Raw genomic sequence first — 18,295 nt, 5'->3', positions numbered from 1 at the left:
TGTATGAAGTTGCCGATCAGCCAATGAAATTTATCTGGATATTAAATCACTCGATCATTAAATGGTTTTTTTTATGGTTAGATATATGAAGAAATGACCACACAAGATAAAGAAGCTACTATTACACAATTATTCAAGGACGTTGAAAGACTTGTTAACCAAGAGGAATATACAAAAGCTCTCAGATCCCTTGATAAAAGTAATAATAATTATTTTCGCTTAATACTAATTAATTAATAATATTTTTTAATTAAAACTTTTTTGATATAGTTCTTCAATCAAATCCAGAAGACAAAGATGCATTACATTGTAAAGTAGTATCATATATAAGATTAGGAAAATATCAAAATGCATTAGATATTTTACACAAGAATTTTTCTGATTTTGATAAATTAAAATCAGAAGAAGCCTATTGTCTCTATAGACTAAATAAATTTGATGAATTATTAAATTTACTAAGGAAAAATAAATCAGGGAATAATAGTGAATTAAATTTAAGACACTTGGAAGCTCAAATGGTGTGTTTTTTTTATTCGTAAGTGAAATTGTAAATTTGAAAAGTTTTTTTTATGTACAATTAAATTGGGTAATTAATAGGCATATAAAACCGAAGATTACAATACTTCTATTGAGATTTATTATGCGTTACTACAAGAAGCCAATAAGGTACTAAGGAATTATAATATTTTCCAAAACAATGTGGTTGCAATAACATTTGTTATAATACTTTATTTGTAGAATGATGATGTTTATAATGACATTCTTACTAATTTCAATGCTGCTAAAGCAGCTTTACTGTTTTCAGATGGTCATTTGGATGAGAAGGTGAGTGTGAAGTTATTTTATATAATTGGTTTTGATTTTTATAATTTTAATTTTCTTTTCATATTTAGTATGCGATGACAGACTCACTTAACACTTATGAGTTAGCTTACAATACAGCTTGTACATATATTGGCCAAAAAGATTATAAAAAAGCCGAAAAATTGTTTAACATGGCCAAAAGTATATATAACAATTCTTTTTTCTTTTCGCTTAAACTACCTACCTCTTATACTTTATTTTTTTCCTTTGGCAGATATATGTAAGAAATCACTTTTATCAGAAGATTATACAGAAGATAAGATAGAAATAGAATTGGGAACAATTAACACACAATTAGGATATGTTTATCAATTACAAGGAAGAATTTCAGAAGCAATTGAAATTTATCAAAATATTCTTAAAGCAAAAGGAATGGATACCACAGTATCCGCAATTGCATCAAACAATTTAGTAGCTGCTAAGAAAGATTCTGAATTATTTGATTCCGCAAGAAAATTAAGAATTGCAAGTTCAAAACATTTAGATACTAAGTTATTTAGAGGACAGAAACGTGTAATTGCTATGAATGAAGCGTTACTTTCGTTATACATGCATAAGGCAAGCAAGTCGAGTGTTTTTTTTAAAAAAAACATTGTATTTCTTTTGGTAACTCATCTTTTCTTTATAGTATGCGGCATGTCAAGATTCAGCTCGTAAATTATTACAGATCTATCCAGAAAATGATGATTTGTATTTATTAATAGCATCTACATCATATTTACAAAAAAAAATTAACAAATCAATATCAGATTTACAAGAATTTGCTAAACTGAAACCCGAATCTTTACACATAAATTTTGCGTTGATGCAATTACAATTAATAACATCCAACCCAAATAATGCATTAGAAACTTTTGAAAAGTATTTATTAACTATTAAAGAAGATAAAGAACGGTATAAACCTGGTTATGTTGGTTTATTGGTTTGGCTCTATGAACAATCCGGAATGCACGAAAAGGCTATTAAAACCTTAGAAGATGCTGGCACTTTTTGGAAAAATAACTCTTCGGTAAATTAGATTTTTCTAATTAAAACGTCTTTTCTTTTAACATACTTTACTGGATATTATTTATATTTCTTTTGTATTTCTCATCAAACATAGTCGAGTGAAAGTACATTAATTCTTAAACAAACAGCAGCATTTAAAATTAAAACAGGTCATTATCAAGAAGCTGCACAATATTACGAACAACTTGTTAAGGTTGATCCATTAGATACACAAGCAATTGCAGGTTTGGTGTCAGCTTATTCTCATTATGATATCGAAAAAGCGGAACAATATGAGAGTTCTTTACCAGAAGTTAATTCTGGTGAAGGAACTGTTCCAATGGATATTGATGTGGATTCTATTGAAAGGATTGTACCTGGTGTAAAGAAAAGTTATTATAAGAAAACTGATGCTAAAATGTAAGTTCCGTGGCAAATTTAATTTATATTTAGAAGCGCTGGTTAATTACGTTAATTATTTAGTGATAGACCTTCTCAAAAGACTCATAAAAAGAAAAAAAAGAGAAAGCCTCTTCTACCAAAGAGTTATGATCCTAGCATACCTCCAGATCCTGAGCGATGGATACCTAAACGTGAAAGATCCTCCTTTAAAGCAAAAGGAAAACGCAAACAACAATTAATGAAAGGTGGTTCTCAGGGTACTGCTGTTGCCGGTGGTGGTATTGGTGGTACTGGAAGTGCTAATATAGGGAAAAGGTGAGGTTTATTTGATGGATTTATTGCTTATAATGTCAAATTATAAAACTATTTATTTATTTTATAGTGCTGTATCCGAGAATCAAGCTACAGCAACGGCGCAATCCACTCAATCCCAACAACCACCACCTAAACCTAAATCTGGTGATAATAAGAACAAGAAGAAGAAAAAGAAGGGAAATAAATGGTGAAAACATTAGTGAACATCTATTCGTTCAAGTATCATTGTAGCATTCTTGTTGAATTTATTTATTAATACAACATGCGTGATTTTTTAAATATTTTATTACTTAATCTTGGATATTGTAAATTGTAATATATTTCATTGAAAATTGTGCATTCTTTAAATTCAATATTATAATGTTAGTTTTGCGTGCTTTAGTCGTGTGATTCAACTCTTTAATTTAAATTTATCAAAGAATTGAACAGTATAAAGTTTAAATTAATATTGGATTGTATTACGAAGAATGTTGCCCTTTCAAGTTCTTTTCACTTTCATTCTCACTAGGAGTATTTGTTGTAGATTCCCCTTCATCATCTTGTTTTATTAAAACCTTGTATCTTCGCCAACACTGATTATCGGTCCTGCCGTTCATTTCAGCAGATATTTTAGACCATTTACCGACGCCAATTAACCCTACTAATCTCTTTAATTCTTTATCTTCCTCTTCTGTCCAGGGATCTTTTTTAACAGAAGGGCTTAAGACATTCATCCAACGTTCACGACATTGAACATCAGTTCTTCCTAAGACAAATTTCTGGATCTTCACCCAATTTCCAACACCATACATGTTAACAGCATTTTTTAGAGCTTCATCCTCCTCGGACTTCCATCTACCACGTCGTATAGCTGGATTCATTGTCTTTGTCCAACGATGAAGACATTGTTGTCCAGATCGATTCTCAAGGCAACCTGCAATCTGTTGCCAATTTTTTTCACCATATAAATCAACTGCACGAGCTAATATTTCGTCTTCTTCTTTTGTCCATTTACGTGGTCCGCTAGTTTGTTTATTCCATTGCTTAAAACAATCTGCTGCTGTACGATTTGTATTTAATTCCGTTGCGATTCGTTGCCAGTTGCGATTATTATGACGGGATGCAATTTGGCGTAATTTTCTTGTTTCTGCGGCGGTCCATTCACTTTTGTTAATACTAGGATGCTCATGAGTTGTCCATTGTATTATACATTCCTCAGGTGTCTTATTTTGAACATATTGTTTAGATAATTCACACCAATCCAAGCCTTCAACATTAATAAGGAAATATTGAGAATCTTTTTCTAGAACAGTGTCTAAAAGTTGATTTGATTGCATAGCTTTTAAGCATTCTCTGCGAAAGTTTTGGTCATATACACCTTGTGCCAACGCATCCTTTTCTTGTTGAATCCACTTAATGGGTTTAAACTTCTTCGGACGTTCTCTTAAATGGATATCATCATTTTTAGGTGGAGTGTTTCCATAAATATCTACAAAAAATGGAGGACCAAAATCTTTTGTCTTAGTTTCCGAAGAAAATTGGTTATTTTTAAGGTGCTTCAGTTTATTTTGAAGGTTAATATTCCTTGCAATAGCAGCTTCAACAGCAGCAATTTTCTTTTGTAGATTCGCTTGCAACTCGCGGTTGTATTTAAGTACTTCTGTAATATCTTTCTCCATCAATTACTAAATGTTCATTTGTCTAAAACTAAATCGCGAGCATAAAAAAACCTCGCAAAAAATTAAATTTAAACCATAATCGTTTCGACTATTTAGTAAACGTCAGTTTTATTTTATTCTTTTGTACTACACGTATATTTTATTCAAGTAGGATCGGAAACAATGGATCAGGATTTATTAAATAGAATGCCCAATAACCCAATAACAGATAATCAAAGAAAATTCATTTGAATGTTGGACATTACTCATTTTAGTATGATATACAAGTGGACTATATTTCGATTACTTTAAAAGTCTAATAAACCTATTTTTTTTTTAAATACGAAAAACGGAGTATGTCAAATCTCTTATCCGCCTTTGTTGACATGCGATAAGGAAAATAATGTCTACAGCACCCGGGAGTCAATCAGGTTAGTTAATTATTTAAAATATTCATTTATCTATTTTTTTTTTTGGTTCTAACGATCAATTGTTTACTACTACAGGTTTTCACAATGCCCCCGTAACAAAAAGTCTCTTACTTTGTATAGGAGGATGCTCGCTAGTTGCATATTTGCTCGACAGCAGATCTTTATTTCATTTGCAACTTATACCCAACTTGACTGCAAATCATGAAGTAAAGTACAACCTCTTTATAAATATTTTACAAACTAAATAAAATTTTTATTAATTCTTTTTTTTTTAATATTAGTTTTGGCGATTAATAACGTCACATAGTGTTTTAACTACATCGGGTGAATTTTTCTTTGGGAGTATAATAATATATCATCTTAGAATAATAGAACGCCAATTTGGATCATCAAAATATGCGGTATGTGAATTAATGTAATTAAGTTTTTGACATTTTTAGAATTCTACTAACAATTTCAACGCGTGCAGGCATTCTTTTTCGTGTCATCTGCATTATCGACAATTCTGGAAGTTGGTACACTTGCAATTGGCAGGCAATTTCATTTGAAATTCATACCTGCAGGTCCTTATGGTTTCATATTTGCAGCACTTTATCAGTACTATAGAATGATTCCATATACTTATCAATATCGAGTATTTGGTATAAATATAAGTAATAGGGTTGTGAATTGTTTGAGTGTTATACCGGTAAGTTTACAATTAATATAATATTTATTATAATATTGACTTTTTAAATGATTGTATTCTGACTATTATAGTTCCTTGTATATTAGTTCCTTTATTATCAATATCCATCTTCAATTGCCGCTAGTGTATGTGGGCTTTTATCCGGCGTCATATATAGGAGTGGTTTTTTGAGACTGAATAAATTCCGTTTTCCTGGATTTCTTAATCGATTCGCTTCAATGTTTATATTACCTTTATTGTCAACAAGATCATCTAGACGTTCACCATTTCTTATACTTGACCATCGGGGGCAAGAAGTTCAGCATAATCAAACTCAAACTCAAGCAAGGCGCCATGTTCCTGCGCAAGAGCCACCTCAGCCTATTGTAACACCACGAGTAAGTTGAAACTTTTAATTTTAATAATTTAAAATTATTCTCATAAATTATCCTTTATTTATAGCAACCAGTCGTTAATGAAGAAAATATCGCTGATTTGCGAGCTATGTTTCCTCAAAGTTCTCAGGAGGCTATCACGCGAGCTTTGCTTACATCCGATAATGATATTAATAGAGCGGTCCAGTTTTTACTGGACCATCATAATTAACAGATTCATTAATGTAATAACTTACTTTAATTAAACGAATATTATATTATAATAAGTTATTAGGTTGACAAACATATTATGTTGGACTTTATGAACCAATTATATATAATTCATATCGTACAATTGCCAAAAAATACTGAATCTTATATAAAATGTAGAGTTATAAAGAATTAGTTTCAAATTTACCTGTTTACCAAAAAAATTTTTAAATTTCATTATAGAAAATTAATTAATGTAAATTAAATAGCGTATCAAAGCATTAATCGGTGTGATCAATTATGTAACAGTACAAAAATAAACAAACTTAAACAAAACAAGCATTAAAAAATAAACTTACCCAATTTATCACTTACCAGAAATATCTTGCTTTTCCTGTTGAAATTGATGGTAATACTACCAGAATTATAATATAGAGTTTGCAAGTCTCAAAAAGTTTATCTTTAAAGAAATAAAAATAAACTTAGTATTAAAGATCCTGGTGATTTGAAACTTGGAAAAGTTGATATAGATGAAGGATGTAAATTTGACAAAATTAAAAATGAAGATATTAAACAAAAACTAATAAACAGTAGGGGATCACTAGAAAGCTTGAAGATAAATCTAATTTTCCATAGTAAAATGCTATGCAATCATATATAATTATTTATTATATGCAGTTAAGTATAAATCAAATCTTAATTATAGATATTATATAGTTATTAGATATAGTTTAATATAAAAATAAATGTTGAATAATTAGCTATCATTATAATAATTATATTATAAATTTTACAATATTTTTTATTAGAGTAATCTTAATTATTTTATTGTAAAAATATTTTTATTAAATAGCAACAAGTGTGTTTTCTAAATGAATTTTTTCTAGTGCTGCTGATATTATTACCTATGATAGAACAAGTCTTAACCCTGAAACAGTACATTCAGTCATGTACTTAAAACATTAGTACCTTTTAGGTTTATTAGATTAATTAATATATAAAGAATTTTATAAAAAAAAAGATATTTTTTTTTAGTTAGGATGCATAAACATTTTTTTTTTGATAAAAGAAATTATTTAATGTTATGTGACAAATATAAAAAACTTGCTTTATTAATAATATATGCAAAAAATAAATACAAAGTTCAATGCAATACATGATGAATTTTTATAACTTTGTAAAACATTTTTTTATAACATTTTGCAGTATTTTTTAATCATTTTTTAAATAAAAAAACTAAGCAATAAATGTTATTTCTAATAATTGGTAAATCAGTTTAGTTTTTAGTAATTACCAAGTGGTATCGGTATTAGTAATTACTAAAATTGATAGGTTTCAGTATTCAGTAATCATTAATACTGATACCGATTAATTCGATTCAGTTTCAGTTTTTGTAAAAATTAACTAAACTGAACTAATTAGAGCCCTGCTATTTTGATATATACCAATCAAAACTTTTTTAATAAGTTTTATTTTTTCCTGTTCCATCACAAACTGAACTAATTATATGTATTCCTACATATTCCAGTTTTGCTATAAAACTAAAAATTAATATGTTTAAGTAATATGCTATTATATTATTAATATTATAATATAATATAAAAAATGTAAAGTTATATGTTACTAAATGCCAAACAATTTGATAAATTTGAGTTGCAAGTCCATATTTTTGTTCATCATATAAAGAATTGTTTTCTGTTAATGTTGATTCTATTTCTTGCTAACATTGTATAGCAAATACTTGATAATCTTGCATTTCATTTTTAAAATCCAAATAACCAATATAACAATTTTCACATTGGTTTCAAAGAAAACCTAAAGAATATAAATTTTTATAGTAAAATTAATTAAAATTCATTTATAAATTTAACAATGATTATAATTTACTTTTTTGAATCTTAAAAGAATCATGTGAAAAAAATCCCACTTGTCTATATTTCCAAATTTTGTTTATTGTTAAACTAGCTAACATCTGATAAGTAATTTTATCTTGCCATTGCTCACATTCATTAATATAGCTTTTGAGTGTAAAAATTAATAGTAAACACATAATTGCTTTCATTGCATCATAAGCTACATGACCAAATCTACTATATATAAATATAGCTTAATATAAAAATCTAAATTTAAAAAATATATAAATTTTTTTTATATTTAATATAATATTTTTTAATCAATTAATCTTATATTAGATGATATCTTGTTCCATTTGGTTTTTCAGTTTGAATGTAAATAAATTCTTGAAAAATAGAATGAAAAGTAAAAAAATTTATATTTTCATTAATAATATTTTTAGTAATAATATGTATAATATTTGCAATATTATCTGATACTTTTACTTTTTCTTTTTTAATTTTTTTCTTTTAAACACTCTTTTAGACTAAGGTTAGATTAGTTCAGTTCAGTTCAGTCCAGTTCTAAAAAGACTGACCTTTCAGTTAAGATCAGATTAAACTGGAACTGGACTGATTAATATTTAAAAAATTTAGTTCACAACCCATTTAATTAGATTTATAATTAAAAAAATTTATTTAAGTTTTAGTAAATTATAAATTAATCTATTTCGTTTTGATCTATTTACTATAATTATAAATAAAGTAAAAGTGAAATATACAAACTTCACTAAATTAATTTAATAAAAAATTCTCATTTAAAATAAATATTAGTGCCTTTAAAAGTTTAAAATTTGATTTATTACTATGTAGCAATTTTAATACAATAATTTCAAAGATATCAATTAATGAATACACCAAATGACTAATTAATAAATGACTTCACGAATTTAACTTTTCAAATACAATGTGCTCTAGCTGTTTTGGCATCCAGTTTATTTCTCAATAGCAAAATTGTTAGTCCTGCTACTGAGAAAGCCTATTCTAAAGCCACGCTCATAACTTGAGTACACAAATAATCTCATGCAATTTGACTTAGAATTAGAAATTCTTCCTATTGAACTTACTATCAAAACAGGTAATCAACTTGGTCTTCTAATGATATTGCTAAATACTTTTTCATTTTATAATCAAATGTTCTGGATACCAATATATTGGTATTTACTATTAAATATAATAGTATTGTTACATAAATTTCAAAAGAAATTTTGCGTTTTTATAATATTATTTTCAGTTTCTTCTATTGTAATTTCTGCAAGTAGTGGTGATAATGTGAAGAAATATTCAATTAAATTAGGATTGGAAAAACTTATAATAGGGTCACTGTAAGTACTTCAATACGTACTATACCTATTATTAGAAAAAAAAAAAATTCTGAAAGATTTTATTATATTTATAATGATCTATTGCTATTGGTATTATTAAAAAATAAATTTATTTATACAATACATATCCATCTTATATATAATACTAATCTATTGTTATTAATATGGGAGTGACTATAGTAATATTGCTGCCTAAAACTTATTTAATGATAAAATTCAAAAATCTGAAACTCAAAAACTTTATTTTTAATGAAAAAATTGGTAAATCGAAACCTTTTAAATTATAATTAGTTTTAGAAAAACATAAAAACAGTTTTAGCAATTAAGTTTATTATAAAAAATAGTTTCAAATTGAATTTTGACTAAACTAAAATTTTGAAAAAATAGTTTTGGCAAGCATCCTTATCTATAATATTTTGCAATTTAAATAATTTAAATATATTTAACTCAAATCTAATTTAACTTAAGCAAAAATTTGTTTAATAACTTAGCTTAGCTTATTTGATTTGAACTAAGGTTGCTGGAGAAACTAGAGGATTTTGGCAAGTTGGCGAAATGCTGAAATAGTGAAACTTTGCCGAAACTATATGAAAGTCTTATTAAAAAGTTGGTGAAACTCTGGAGAAAAGCGAAACCTGACGAAACTTATTATAAATGCTGAAACTGCCGAAATCTTGCCAAAACTATAATAAAACTATAGTAAAATCTTGGAGAAACTAATCGTAGAATTTTGGAGAGGTTTAGGCAGGCAACTTTAATTTGAACTAAAGATTATTATAACCCACTTATATTAAACCAAACTATAAAAATTTATAGTTTAGCTTAGTTTGGTTTAATATAATTTTTTGAGTAAATTCTAGTTTAGCTTAAACTAGTTTATACAAAACTTTAATTACTTAAGTTCATTAGTAGTTAGTGATGATCACTTAGCTAGAATTACAAAATCTAATAAAATACTGACTAGTATTACTTACCAAGAGATAAAGAAGTTCAACAAATATATTATACAATAATATTCTTAATAAATAAATCTGTTTTACATATAAAATTCATATGTATTACTAATAAAATATGTTCAATAAAGAAAATACCCCTATAATTATAAAACTCAATAATACAGTATTATAGGAATATGAAATATTCAACTTTATTAGAAAAATAAATAAAGATGGCATAGTAAGTCAGGTGATTGTGTAACCTTATGTAACCTAAAGTAATACAAAAGTTAACTTTATGAAGTCAAAGTTAATATACAAGACCCTAAGGAATTAGATGCAGGTTGAGGAAAATGGAATGAATTCAAAATGAATTGGGGAAAACAGACAAAATCAGAATTAAAAGATGGGAAAAAGTTAGAAAATGGAAAAGGGACCAAATTACAAACAAGGGAAAATATTTGGACATTCGTAAATACAGTAATATTTAACAACTCCGGGTCCGATTTTGATCCAGAAACGCGAATATCCCGGAATCTCAGATTATGATAAACCCTATTATCATATTCATAACACTGATCGCTTTTGAATCATAAAAAAAATCCGATGAATTCGAAAGTACTACGAATTCATATATGGTTTAGGTAATTTTGCTACATTGCAATGCTAGTCCAAAAGGGCTTATTTTAACAATTAGTTTCCAAATTTAAAATTTTGTTATAACGAAAAACATAAGAAAAAAAAATAAAGAATAATATTTTTATTTGGTTGGCCGAACGAGATTGTTGTGTGATGCTGATCATAAACTGGTAAAATTTTTTTGCCTTTAAATTTTTTTGTCAAGCTTGTTATTTAATGAAATGTGCTTTTTATTACGCGTACTGCAAAGATTCATACGATACCAATAAAACCCTATTTTTTGCTCTTTAACTTTAAAATTTAGCCAAAGTTTCAAAATTTGTATTTATCAACCGTATATTAAGTATTAACAATACCAATAAATTAGTCTTGACTTGATTATTTATGGTATGTTATTGTGGAATTGTATAAAGCAAAGAATGTTAGCACTAATATGTAAGGAATATCAATTTGTTACGTTGTTGAAGAAAATTATTTAACTATTTTCTGTGTATTTTTAGATTATGATATAATTTATCAAATATTGTTAATGGAAAGAAATGCTCAAATAAATGGGAAACTCCCATCAACAAACAAGAGAAAAAGGAATAGATAGTAATCAGGTATAACCAAAATCTTTTACTTGGTTAAATTATCTGACGGCTAGAGCTTAGATTCAAGAACGAGCAAACTGTTATAACAAGAAACACGATCAAGCCCATATGTAATACGTAAATCAAGATTCTCATTCATCATAAACTTTCACGTCATCATTTGCAAATATTCACAAGATATGTATACGTACAGATACAGAAACTACAGCTGTTGTCTTTAAGAATAGGGACATTAGTATTCAGAATTTCTTTATTAAATTAACTTTTTAGACTTTTTTTGTTTACTTTGATGAATTACTTTCTTTTTTATTTTTTAAAGTAATTCTTCATGATTAAAATTCAAAGGACAGAATTTGATTTTTACTTTATTATTTTATTTTGTTTTTAACATAATATTTGTTTTATTTATCTAAGGCGTGGTGTATCAAAATGGCTGATATTTTTCTTGGATCCGTATTGATGTTATTTTTATTGTTTATTTTTTCATTTATTCAAATGAAATTGGATGATTCTTATCGCGACTGCATAAGGTTCATCCATCTAAAATGCCATTATCCTCTTCTTTTTCTTCATACTACTTTTACATGAACTCATGGATGGTGCTAATTTTCCGTAATGGAATTTTACACAATTATGGTAAATCTTATTGCAGCGCGTCAATTTTTTGATTCTTACTTTATTAAAAAATAATTTAACTTCACAAATAAATTAGGAATTTGGGACCTATGTGCTTTAGCATTCTCCAGTATGTAAAATTTTTTTTCTTTAATCAGAATTGTATCATTATTTTTTTTTCTAATTGTATTATACTTCTAGATATTTTGCGTGTTCCTTGCGTTGAAGGTTTCATCGGCATTCAAATAAGTTGTCAGCAGCATTCAAATATGAATATTGAATATAGATCTATGCGGGAAACCTTTAAATGTTAAATTAATTATTTATCATAGACTATTTGTGCATACCAATTCTGCTTTATCAAATCTGGAAATCTGGTAAAGTAGTCATATAACATTAATCGACGCTAGTTGCAACTGTTTTATGTGATCATAATGACTGTAAGAAACGCAAAAAAAATTCCAGACTAATATAACGAAAATTTTCAGCACCTTTAGTCGATATATATATAGCGATCTTTCCAGTATATAAGAAGAAAAAGAGTCACAATGTCAGTTCTCTGTTTTCTGCTCGCTAAGATACAAACAGAGTGGAACAAAGGGGAGTTCCTGGTTAGAGAAGGAGTTTGATATAGATACCTGGGGAGATTGACATGCATTGTCATTTTTGCTATTGTAATCGCTATGGATTATTATGGCTTGTGTTTTTTATGGTATCAAAATTCTAATCCATTATTGTCTAATTTCAATAAAAATTCTTGATGCAATTAATAAGGTAAGATTCTATTTATTAATTACTGAAAAAAACTCAGATATACGTAATGTCCTTTCAATATAGATCTAAACAAAACCAATGTCGATACTTGTTTTCATGTGTGCATGGGGAAATCTATTTTCAAATCGTCATTATACAGATGACACAATTATAGATTATATTTCGTATTTTTCTTGAAGATTATTATTTTGATTTTTTGGAGATTGCAGAGATTAAAGCGCACGTAATTTTCGTATCTACTTATGCATAGACGCGTCAGGCACATTTTTGATGTAATGGAAGTATGGAACGCTTATTCAATGATTTCAAATTTAAATTATGTAATATTTTTGGCCGTTCCCAAAAAAAAAGATTTAATTGATTTAATCTAAATTAATATATTGATTATGGCTGCTATAAATTATTGTACATAACCAAAATTATAAAGATTTTAAAATATTTTTATTGTGGATATTTTTATCATCATTAATTTATAAAGTATCACAACATTGTTTACTAGTTTCAGTAACAAAGACAGATGAGGCGTTTTCAACGTGATCTAATTTGTACGTCTCATAATGAGATAAAAAATCATTGTTCAAGTGTATTTGATTAAATGTAATAATTACCGCACGTTTTTAAGAAACATGCTGATTGCTTTTATTTTGAAGTAAAAAAAATGGTTTTTAATTACTTATTTTATTATTTTTATTTTATTTTATTTATTTTATTTTTTTCAAAAAAAAATGCATCTAACTTTATAAATTTTAAAATATACTCCTCGTAAATTTTATGCATAAATCCTCTTCAAAATAATCGACTTGCCATGTAAAACTCTATATATTCATTCGATTTTGCCATTTCCGAATGTTTAATAGGATTTTATCGTAGAAGTTTGATTGGTCTTACGAATAGCGGGTTAATCAATATAGGAGGTGATGATATGAAAAAAATGAATGATTAAAATTTTTCTCGATAATTTTTTAACCATCACCACCGAATGATAAGATCATAATTTTTATGTACTGAAAATTGTACATAAGATTCTTATTAATTGATTGGGTTTATAATAATATTCCGAGTTCCGACCAACTAAAATTAGGGTGTCATATCATGTTGCTTCAACATCTCGCGCGAACGAGTCGATACTTAATGAAAGAAGCCTTGTTCTCCTAAAAGATTTATGTACGTTATTTTATATATAGTCTTGTCATATACTATTTGGTAAAGGAAAATGCGTTTTGGCCATTGAAATTGAAGGATTTAAAAAAAAATTTAAATATTATTTGAATATGGTAATGTTTCAATGTCGCGTTTGTAACATATGCAGATTATCAAATGATACCAATTAATTCATGATCAGCTGAAAACTCCGATATTATATTTATTAGTATTGGTTATATTTATTGAAAACCCTGAAAAAACCCTTTTTTTAACAAGTCACAGAATTCCAAATATATCAGGATAATTACACATCCACAAATCAGAATAATTTATACGTGATGCAAAAAAAAAAATATATGCAAGTAAACCGACAAGATCAAAATAAAAAAAACAATGACTTTGATATACAAAGAACAGGACTTTTTTTTAGTTATGTTTCAATTTTTTTATTTATAAATACGCCTTATCAAACTGTATTTGAGAGATTTATGAAAATGCAGCTTATTTATGAGTAAGTCTCTTACCCCTGTTCAAAAAGAAAAACATACCATACCTTTGGAAAAAAAAAAATAATAATCCTTATCAACTTAAATTTACCAATAATAATATATTTAATAATAATAATAATAATGGATATTTTGTACGAAATTAAAATTGAAATATTCAAATACATCGATAATCCGATTTCACTCGCTCTTGTTAACCGTACTTGGTTTACTGTTTTCCATGATTCGCACGCAAGATCTGAATGGCTTCTTAATAAATATGGGAGAGCATATGCATTATTCCATGCAGTTAGACTTGGAAGCAATTTTCTCACGTTAGATGTTATAAAATGTTTGATAGCTAAGAAAGCAATTTTATCACGTTACTTTGTTCAAAGACTTATGTTACAATGTGGAAAATGTGATCAGAGATTACTGGAACTAAGAAGTACTTACAATTCGAACCAAGATTATGTCAAAAAATTAAATTTTTCCCAAATGAATAACTGGGGCAATGACCTGTCAGTAGATGTATTCGTATTTATTTTAGAAGAAGCGATGAGATTATATAATTCAGACATATCATTAAAAGGAAATGACATAGAACTCCTTCATTTCCTAACAGCCGGTCCTTTAATGATAGGTCTCGCATCTAAACAATTATTAGATAATATTGAACAAATTAAAGATTTAATATTAAACAAAAAATTCGTACCTTTCCCTCCTTCGACAGACTCATCTAATAGCGAATATCCTCGAACTGATGGTTATGAAAACATACGTCAATTAAATATCATAGCTCGCGCCATCGTATTATATCCTGATCTCGTAAAGTTATGGAAACAAATTGGTTATCATGAAATATGTGAAGATATGAATAGCCTTGTGATTCAAGGCGTATATTTGATTTTATTTCCACCCAATCCTAATCTACAAAACTGGGTGTACCCAGACGAGAAAGTAATTTCTATAAGATTAAAAACATTTCTTGATCTTGGATTTAAATTGGACAACTATACAATAAAGTCGGTAATTTACCTATTTAATGATAGGTTATCAGAAATAGGTGAAGTTATACTAAAATCATTTTGCTTAGTCAATAATTGAAAGTTATATGGGAGTAATAATAACAATTTTTTGTGATTTTTTAAAGGAAAAACATTTTTCGTAGTTGTGTTTTTTTTTTCTTTGAAAATATTTTTTGAAAATAATAATTATTTTAAAAAGAAGACTGATATACAGTATGAGGAGTAAAATATCGGTCACCCCGCAAAAAATACGTAAAATTTCAGCTTATTCTAAGTTTTATTTATTAGTATGTTTTTTTAAAAGCTTTGTAAGATATATATATTTTTTATTTGATTTAAAATAAAGAATGCTTTATGAAAAAATTATGGTCTTATTATTACATGATTTACAATATTTCGGAATTAATTTCGAACTATTCGATACGATGTAATACGAAATACGTGAGTAAGTTCGATCATAATTTTCAATTATTTACTCTGTAGTAAAAAAAGATAAATTTTTTAATTATTATAAATTCCCTACAGGGTAATACGCATTTTATCATACTCCAGCCAAAGAACATAAGTATTAGTTATTTACTAATCTAGTAGTATATAAATGGGTTATCATCCGAAGGATGATGGCCCATTTATATACTAAACTAGATCAGTAAATAACTTTTTTATCATCCTAGATATACTAATTGGTCCGCCAGTTTATAACTGGCGGAAAAAATCCTAAATACCAATTAGTAGCCAGGTGATAATTATATTTAAACTGCGTTACAAGTAACTCAAATAGTCTATTGTAAAAAGCTATAACTGTTATGAGTTAGTTTAGAAAAATTTATATTACATGCTTTACATATGTTTACGCCATTATTAATAATTTGATTTAAAAATATGAAAAAATAATATATTTTTATAATAACGTAACTTTAATATATTAATTATTCTATTATTTTTTTTTGTGTTCTTTGTGTAATTCTTTTAGAAGTCTGGAACAAACTTATGGAATCTCTTACCTTTCCTCGTTGTAATTCCAAAAAAGGAAAATCTAATTTCTCAGATTTGCCCTAAGGATCTGCAAAATTACGAAATTATGATTTTTGCTTAGTAAATCATTGCAATACAGGTGCTTAGTAATACTTATCAATAAAATCATATCAGATTCAAAATTGTAACCCATCTTCTTTTTCTATCTGCATACCAAGCAATAAGGAACTTGGTATCTCATCAAACACCTTGTACTGTTGGTTAAAATAAGGATAAATTACTGCTAAAATATCTCCTTCTGGTATTTGCCTTTACAACATATATTCCATTTTTCCAGACTTTACTTTACTAAATGTTAATAATACACCATCACTACCACTACTACCACTACCATCTTATATATTCAAGTCTTTAGTAAAAAGAGAACTTTAAATGGTATATCCAGCCCAAAAAAACTGAACTTAAAAAAGCAAAAAAATGAAGTATTTGTTAGTTAAAAAAATAAAAAAAAAAATTATTTTGATGTATACTTAAATAGAATTCCAGACCTAAAAAAAATTTTTAAAACATTGATGTTTTATTAATAATTAATAAAAATAAATTATAAAATATATTTAATGAGTTCAGAGAGGACCCAGAAATATATATATAGGGGTCAGGTGGCGAAAAATTTTTTTACTATGAGCTGTACGCAGAGACTTTTTATATGAGTAGTATGCATAATTGATACCTGATATTGAAAATCCTGCAAAAATACGCAAATAAAATTTCAGACTTCTATATTATTTATAAAACCAAATACTAATGTGAAAAAATAGAATTTACCATTTTTTTAATAATATTTTTCTAAAATTTCACTTTTTAACCCTTAGAAATTTCTTTCAATTAATACTAAATATTACAATGCGATTAATTAAATAAGTACATACAGTAAATATATTATACATATATAAGATTAGTCAAATTTAGGCCAAAAATACGCAAACTAATTTTTTACATATAAAAATTTTGATAAAAAATACGCAATCTTAATGACCTAACTATAGATGAAAAATTCTAAAATTGTACGCAAATCAAAACTTTACTCCGTCTAATTCTACTATGATGGCGACGCATCTGTGTACCCTACCCCTGTATATATATTTCTGGGTCCTATTCAGAGACTGTATTTTAAAAGCACTTTAATAGAAAAAATGTTCAGAGATAATAACTGAAGTGAAAGTATAAAACTAATTTTTTTTTACCTATTCTTATATATTGTAGATAATATTTTAAATATTAGATGAACTTGCCAATTTCATCTAGAAATAGAATATATAATAAAAAAAAGATGAATAAAAATAATTACATATTATAAAATATTTTTTACAAATATCAATGACTTATTAGACTACTGATAGATATAATAAATTCTTTAATATTTTAACAATATGTTTTTAAAAATCAGTTTATAATCATAAAATATTATTAAATATATCGATTATTAATATTTATAATATTGCCTATTATACCATATCAGATATCAGATTTTTAACAATTTTCTATTATTTGACTAATATATCATTATTTGATCTTTATCATTTGATATATTATATATTTTAATATCATTTTGATATTATTTTGATTATTTATTTTAATATAATTTTAATATCATTTTAATGTTATTTAATATTAAAATTAAAACAATATTAAAATTATTTTACAATAATATTGAAATGATATTTTTTTTTATTACTATTATTTATTATATTCAAAGGAATTGCTATATATCAATACAAAGGTGAGACTATATAGGTCTTTATACTACCCTAAACAATTGAAAAAGTTGCCTATCTGCATACAGATATCATATATCCTATGAGTTAACATACTATACTAAAAAAGAAATCGGTAATTAGCAGTAAAAGTAGAAAAACTCTATTCTAAATCCACATACTAACTAATCAGAGTAAGTAAAATTTCTGAAAGAAACAAAAATTTCTATCTAAAAAAATAAAAATTAAA

At 26.6% G+C, this 18,295-nt stretch overlaps 5 protein-coding genes across 5 annotated transcripts; 4 read left to right on the top strand and 1 right to left on the bottom strand.

The window, feature by feature from the left end:
- The first annotated feature begins 73 nt into the window (after window positions 1-73).
- OCT59_009656 (uncharacterized protein) lies at window positions 74-2,974 on the top strand. The gene is made up of 10 exons (XM_066133731.1): window positions 74-199; window positions 271-518; window positions 598-666; window positions 739-825; window positions 894-1,005; window positions 1,079-1,422; window positions 1,493-1,873; window positions 1,967-2,271; window positions 2,335-2,568; window positions 2,636-2,974. The coding sequence occupies exons 1-10, from the start codon at window positions 94-96 to the stop codon at window positions 2,757-2,759; spliced, it is 2,010 nt and encodes a 669-aa protein (XP_066000144.1). The 5' UTR covers window positions 74-93; the 3' UTR covers window positions 2,760-2,974.
- On the bottom strand, window positions 2,864-4,301 carry OCT59_009655 (uncharacterized protein). Its single transcript, XM_025309670.2, has one exon. The coding sequence runs from the start codon at window positions 4,224-4,226 to the stop codon at window positions 3,027-3,029; it is 1,200 nt and encodes a 399-aa protein (XP_025165671.2). The 5' UTR covers window positions 4,227-4,301; the 3' UTR covers window positions 2,864-3,026.
- Window positions 4,302-4,608: 307 nt separating this feature from the next.
- OCT59_009654 (uncharacterized protein) lies at window positions 4,609-6,203 on the top strand (the record flags this gene model as incomplete). Its single annotated transcript, XM_025322703.2, has 6 exons — window positions 4,609-4,636; window positions 4,712-4,842; window positions 4,918-5,037; window positions 5,106-5,324; window positions 5,411-5,701; window positions 5,766-6,203. 6 exons carry the CDS (start codon window positions 4,609-4,611, stop codon window positions 5,907-5,909), a joined length of 933 nt encoding a protein of 310 aa, XP_025165672.1. The 3' UTR covers window positions 5,910-6,203.
- Window positions 6,204-10,864: 4,661 nt separating this feature from the next.
- OCT59_009653 (uncharacterized protein) lies at window positions 10,865-12,898 on the top strand. Its single transcript, XM_066133729.1, has 7 exons — window positions 10,865-11,113; window positions 11,179-11,280; window positions 11,686-11,724; window positions 11,802-11,907; window positions 11,984-12,016; window positions 12,088-12,263; window positions 12,375-12,898. The coding sequence occupies exons 2-6, from the start codon at window positions 11,230-11,232 to the stop codon at window positions 12,198-12,200; spliced, it is 342 nt and encodes a 113-aa protein (XP_066000143.1). The 5' UTR covers window positions 10,865-11,113; window positions 11,179-11,229; the 3' UTR covers window positions 12,201-12,263; window positions 12,375-12,898.
- Window positions 12,899-14,255: 1,357 nt separating this feature from the next.
- OCT59_009652 (uncharacterized protein) lies at window positions 14,256-15,676 on the top strand. Its single transcript, XM_025322705.2, has one exon. It carries the CDS (start codon window positions 14,433-14,435, stop codon window positions 15,393-15,395), a length of 963 nt encoding a protein of 320 aa, XP_025165674.1. The 5' UTR covers window positions 14,256-14,432; the 3' UTR covers window positions 15,396-15,676.
- Window positions 15,677-18,295: the final 2,619 nt, after the last annotated feature.

Source organism: Rhizophagus irregularis, chromosome 17 (genome assembly GCF_026210795.1).
Source record: "Rhizophagus irregularis chromosome 17, complete sequence".
NCBI lineage: Eukaryota > Fungi > Glomeromycota > Glomeromycetes > Glomerales > Glomeraceae > Rhizophagus > Rhizophagus irregularis.
This window is presented reverse-complemented; position numbering and strand designations above follow the sequence as displayed.

What these genes read in the sequence shown, in the direction of transcription:
- OCT59_009656 (XM_066133731.1), top strand. Translation starts at nt 94, where the DNA reads ATGACCACACAAGATAAAGAAGCTACTATTACACAATTATTCAAGGAC. An exon ending in TCTCAGATCCCTTGATAAAA is followed by an intron (nt 200 to 270) that starts GTAATAATAATT and finishes TTTTTGATATAG; the next exon opens with TTCTTCAATCAAATCCAGAA. An exon ending in GACACTTGGAAGCTCAAATG is followed by an intron (nt 519 to 597) that starts GTGTGTTTTTTT and finishes GGTAATTAATAG; the next exon opens with GCATATAAAACCGAAGATTA.
- OCT59_009655 (XM_025309670.2), bottom strand. Translation starts at nt 4,226, where the DNA reads ATGGAGAAAGATATTACAGAAGTACTTAAATACAACCGCGAGTTGCAA.
- OCT59_009653 (XM_066133729.1), top strand. Translation starts at nt 11,230, where the DNA reads ATGGGAAACTCCCATCAACAAACAAGAGAAAAAGGAATAGATAGTAAT. An exon ending in CTGATATTTTTCTTGGATCC is followed by an intron (nt 11,725 to 11,801) that starts GTATTGATGTTA and finishes CGACTGCATAAG; the next exon opens with GTTCATCCATCTAAAATGCC. An exon ending in ATGTGCTTTAGCATTCTCCA is followed by an intron (nt 12,017 to 12,087) that starts GTATGTAAAATT and finishes TTATACTTCTAG; the next exon opens with ATATTTTGCGTGTTCCTTGC.
- OCT59_009652 (XM_025322705.2), top strand. Translation starts at nt 14,433, where the DNA reads ATGGATATTTTGTACGAAATTAAAATTGAAATATTCAAATACATCGAT.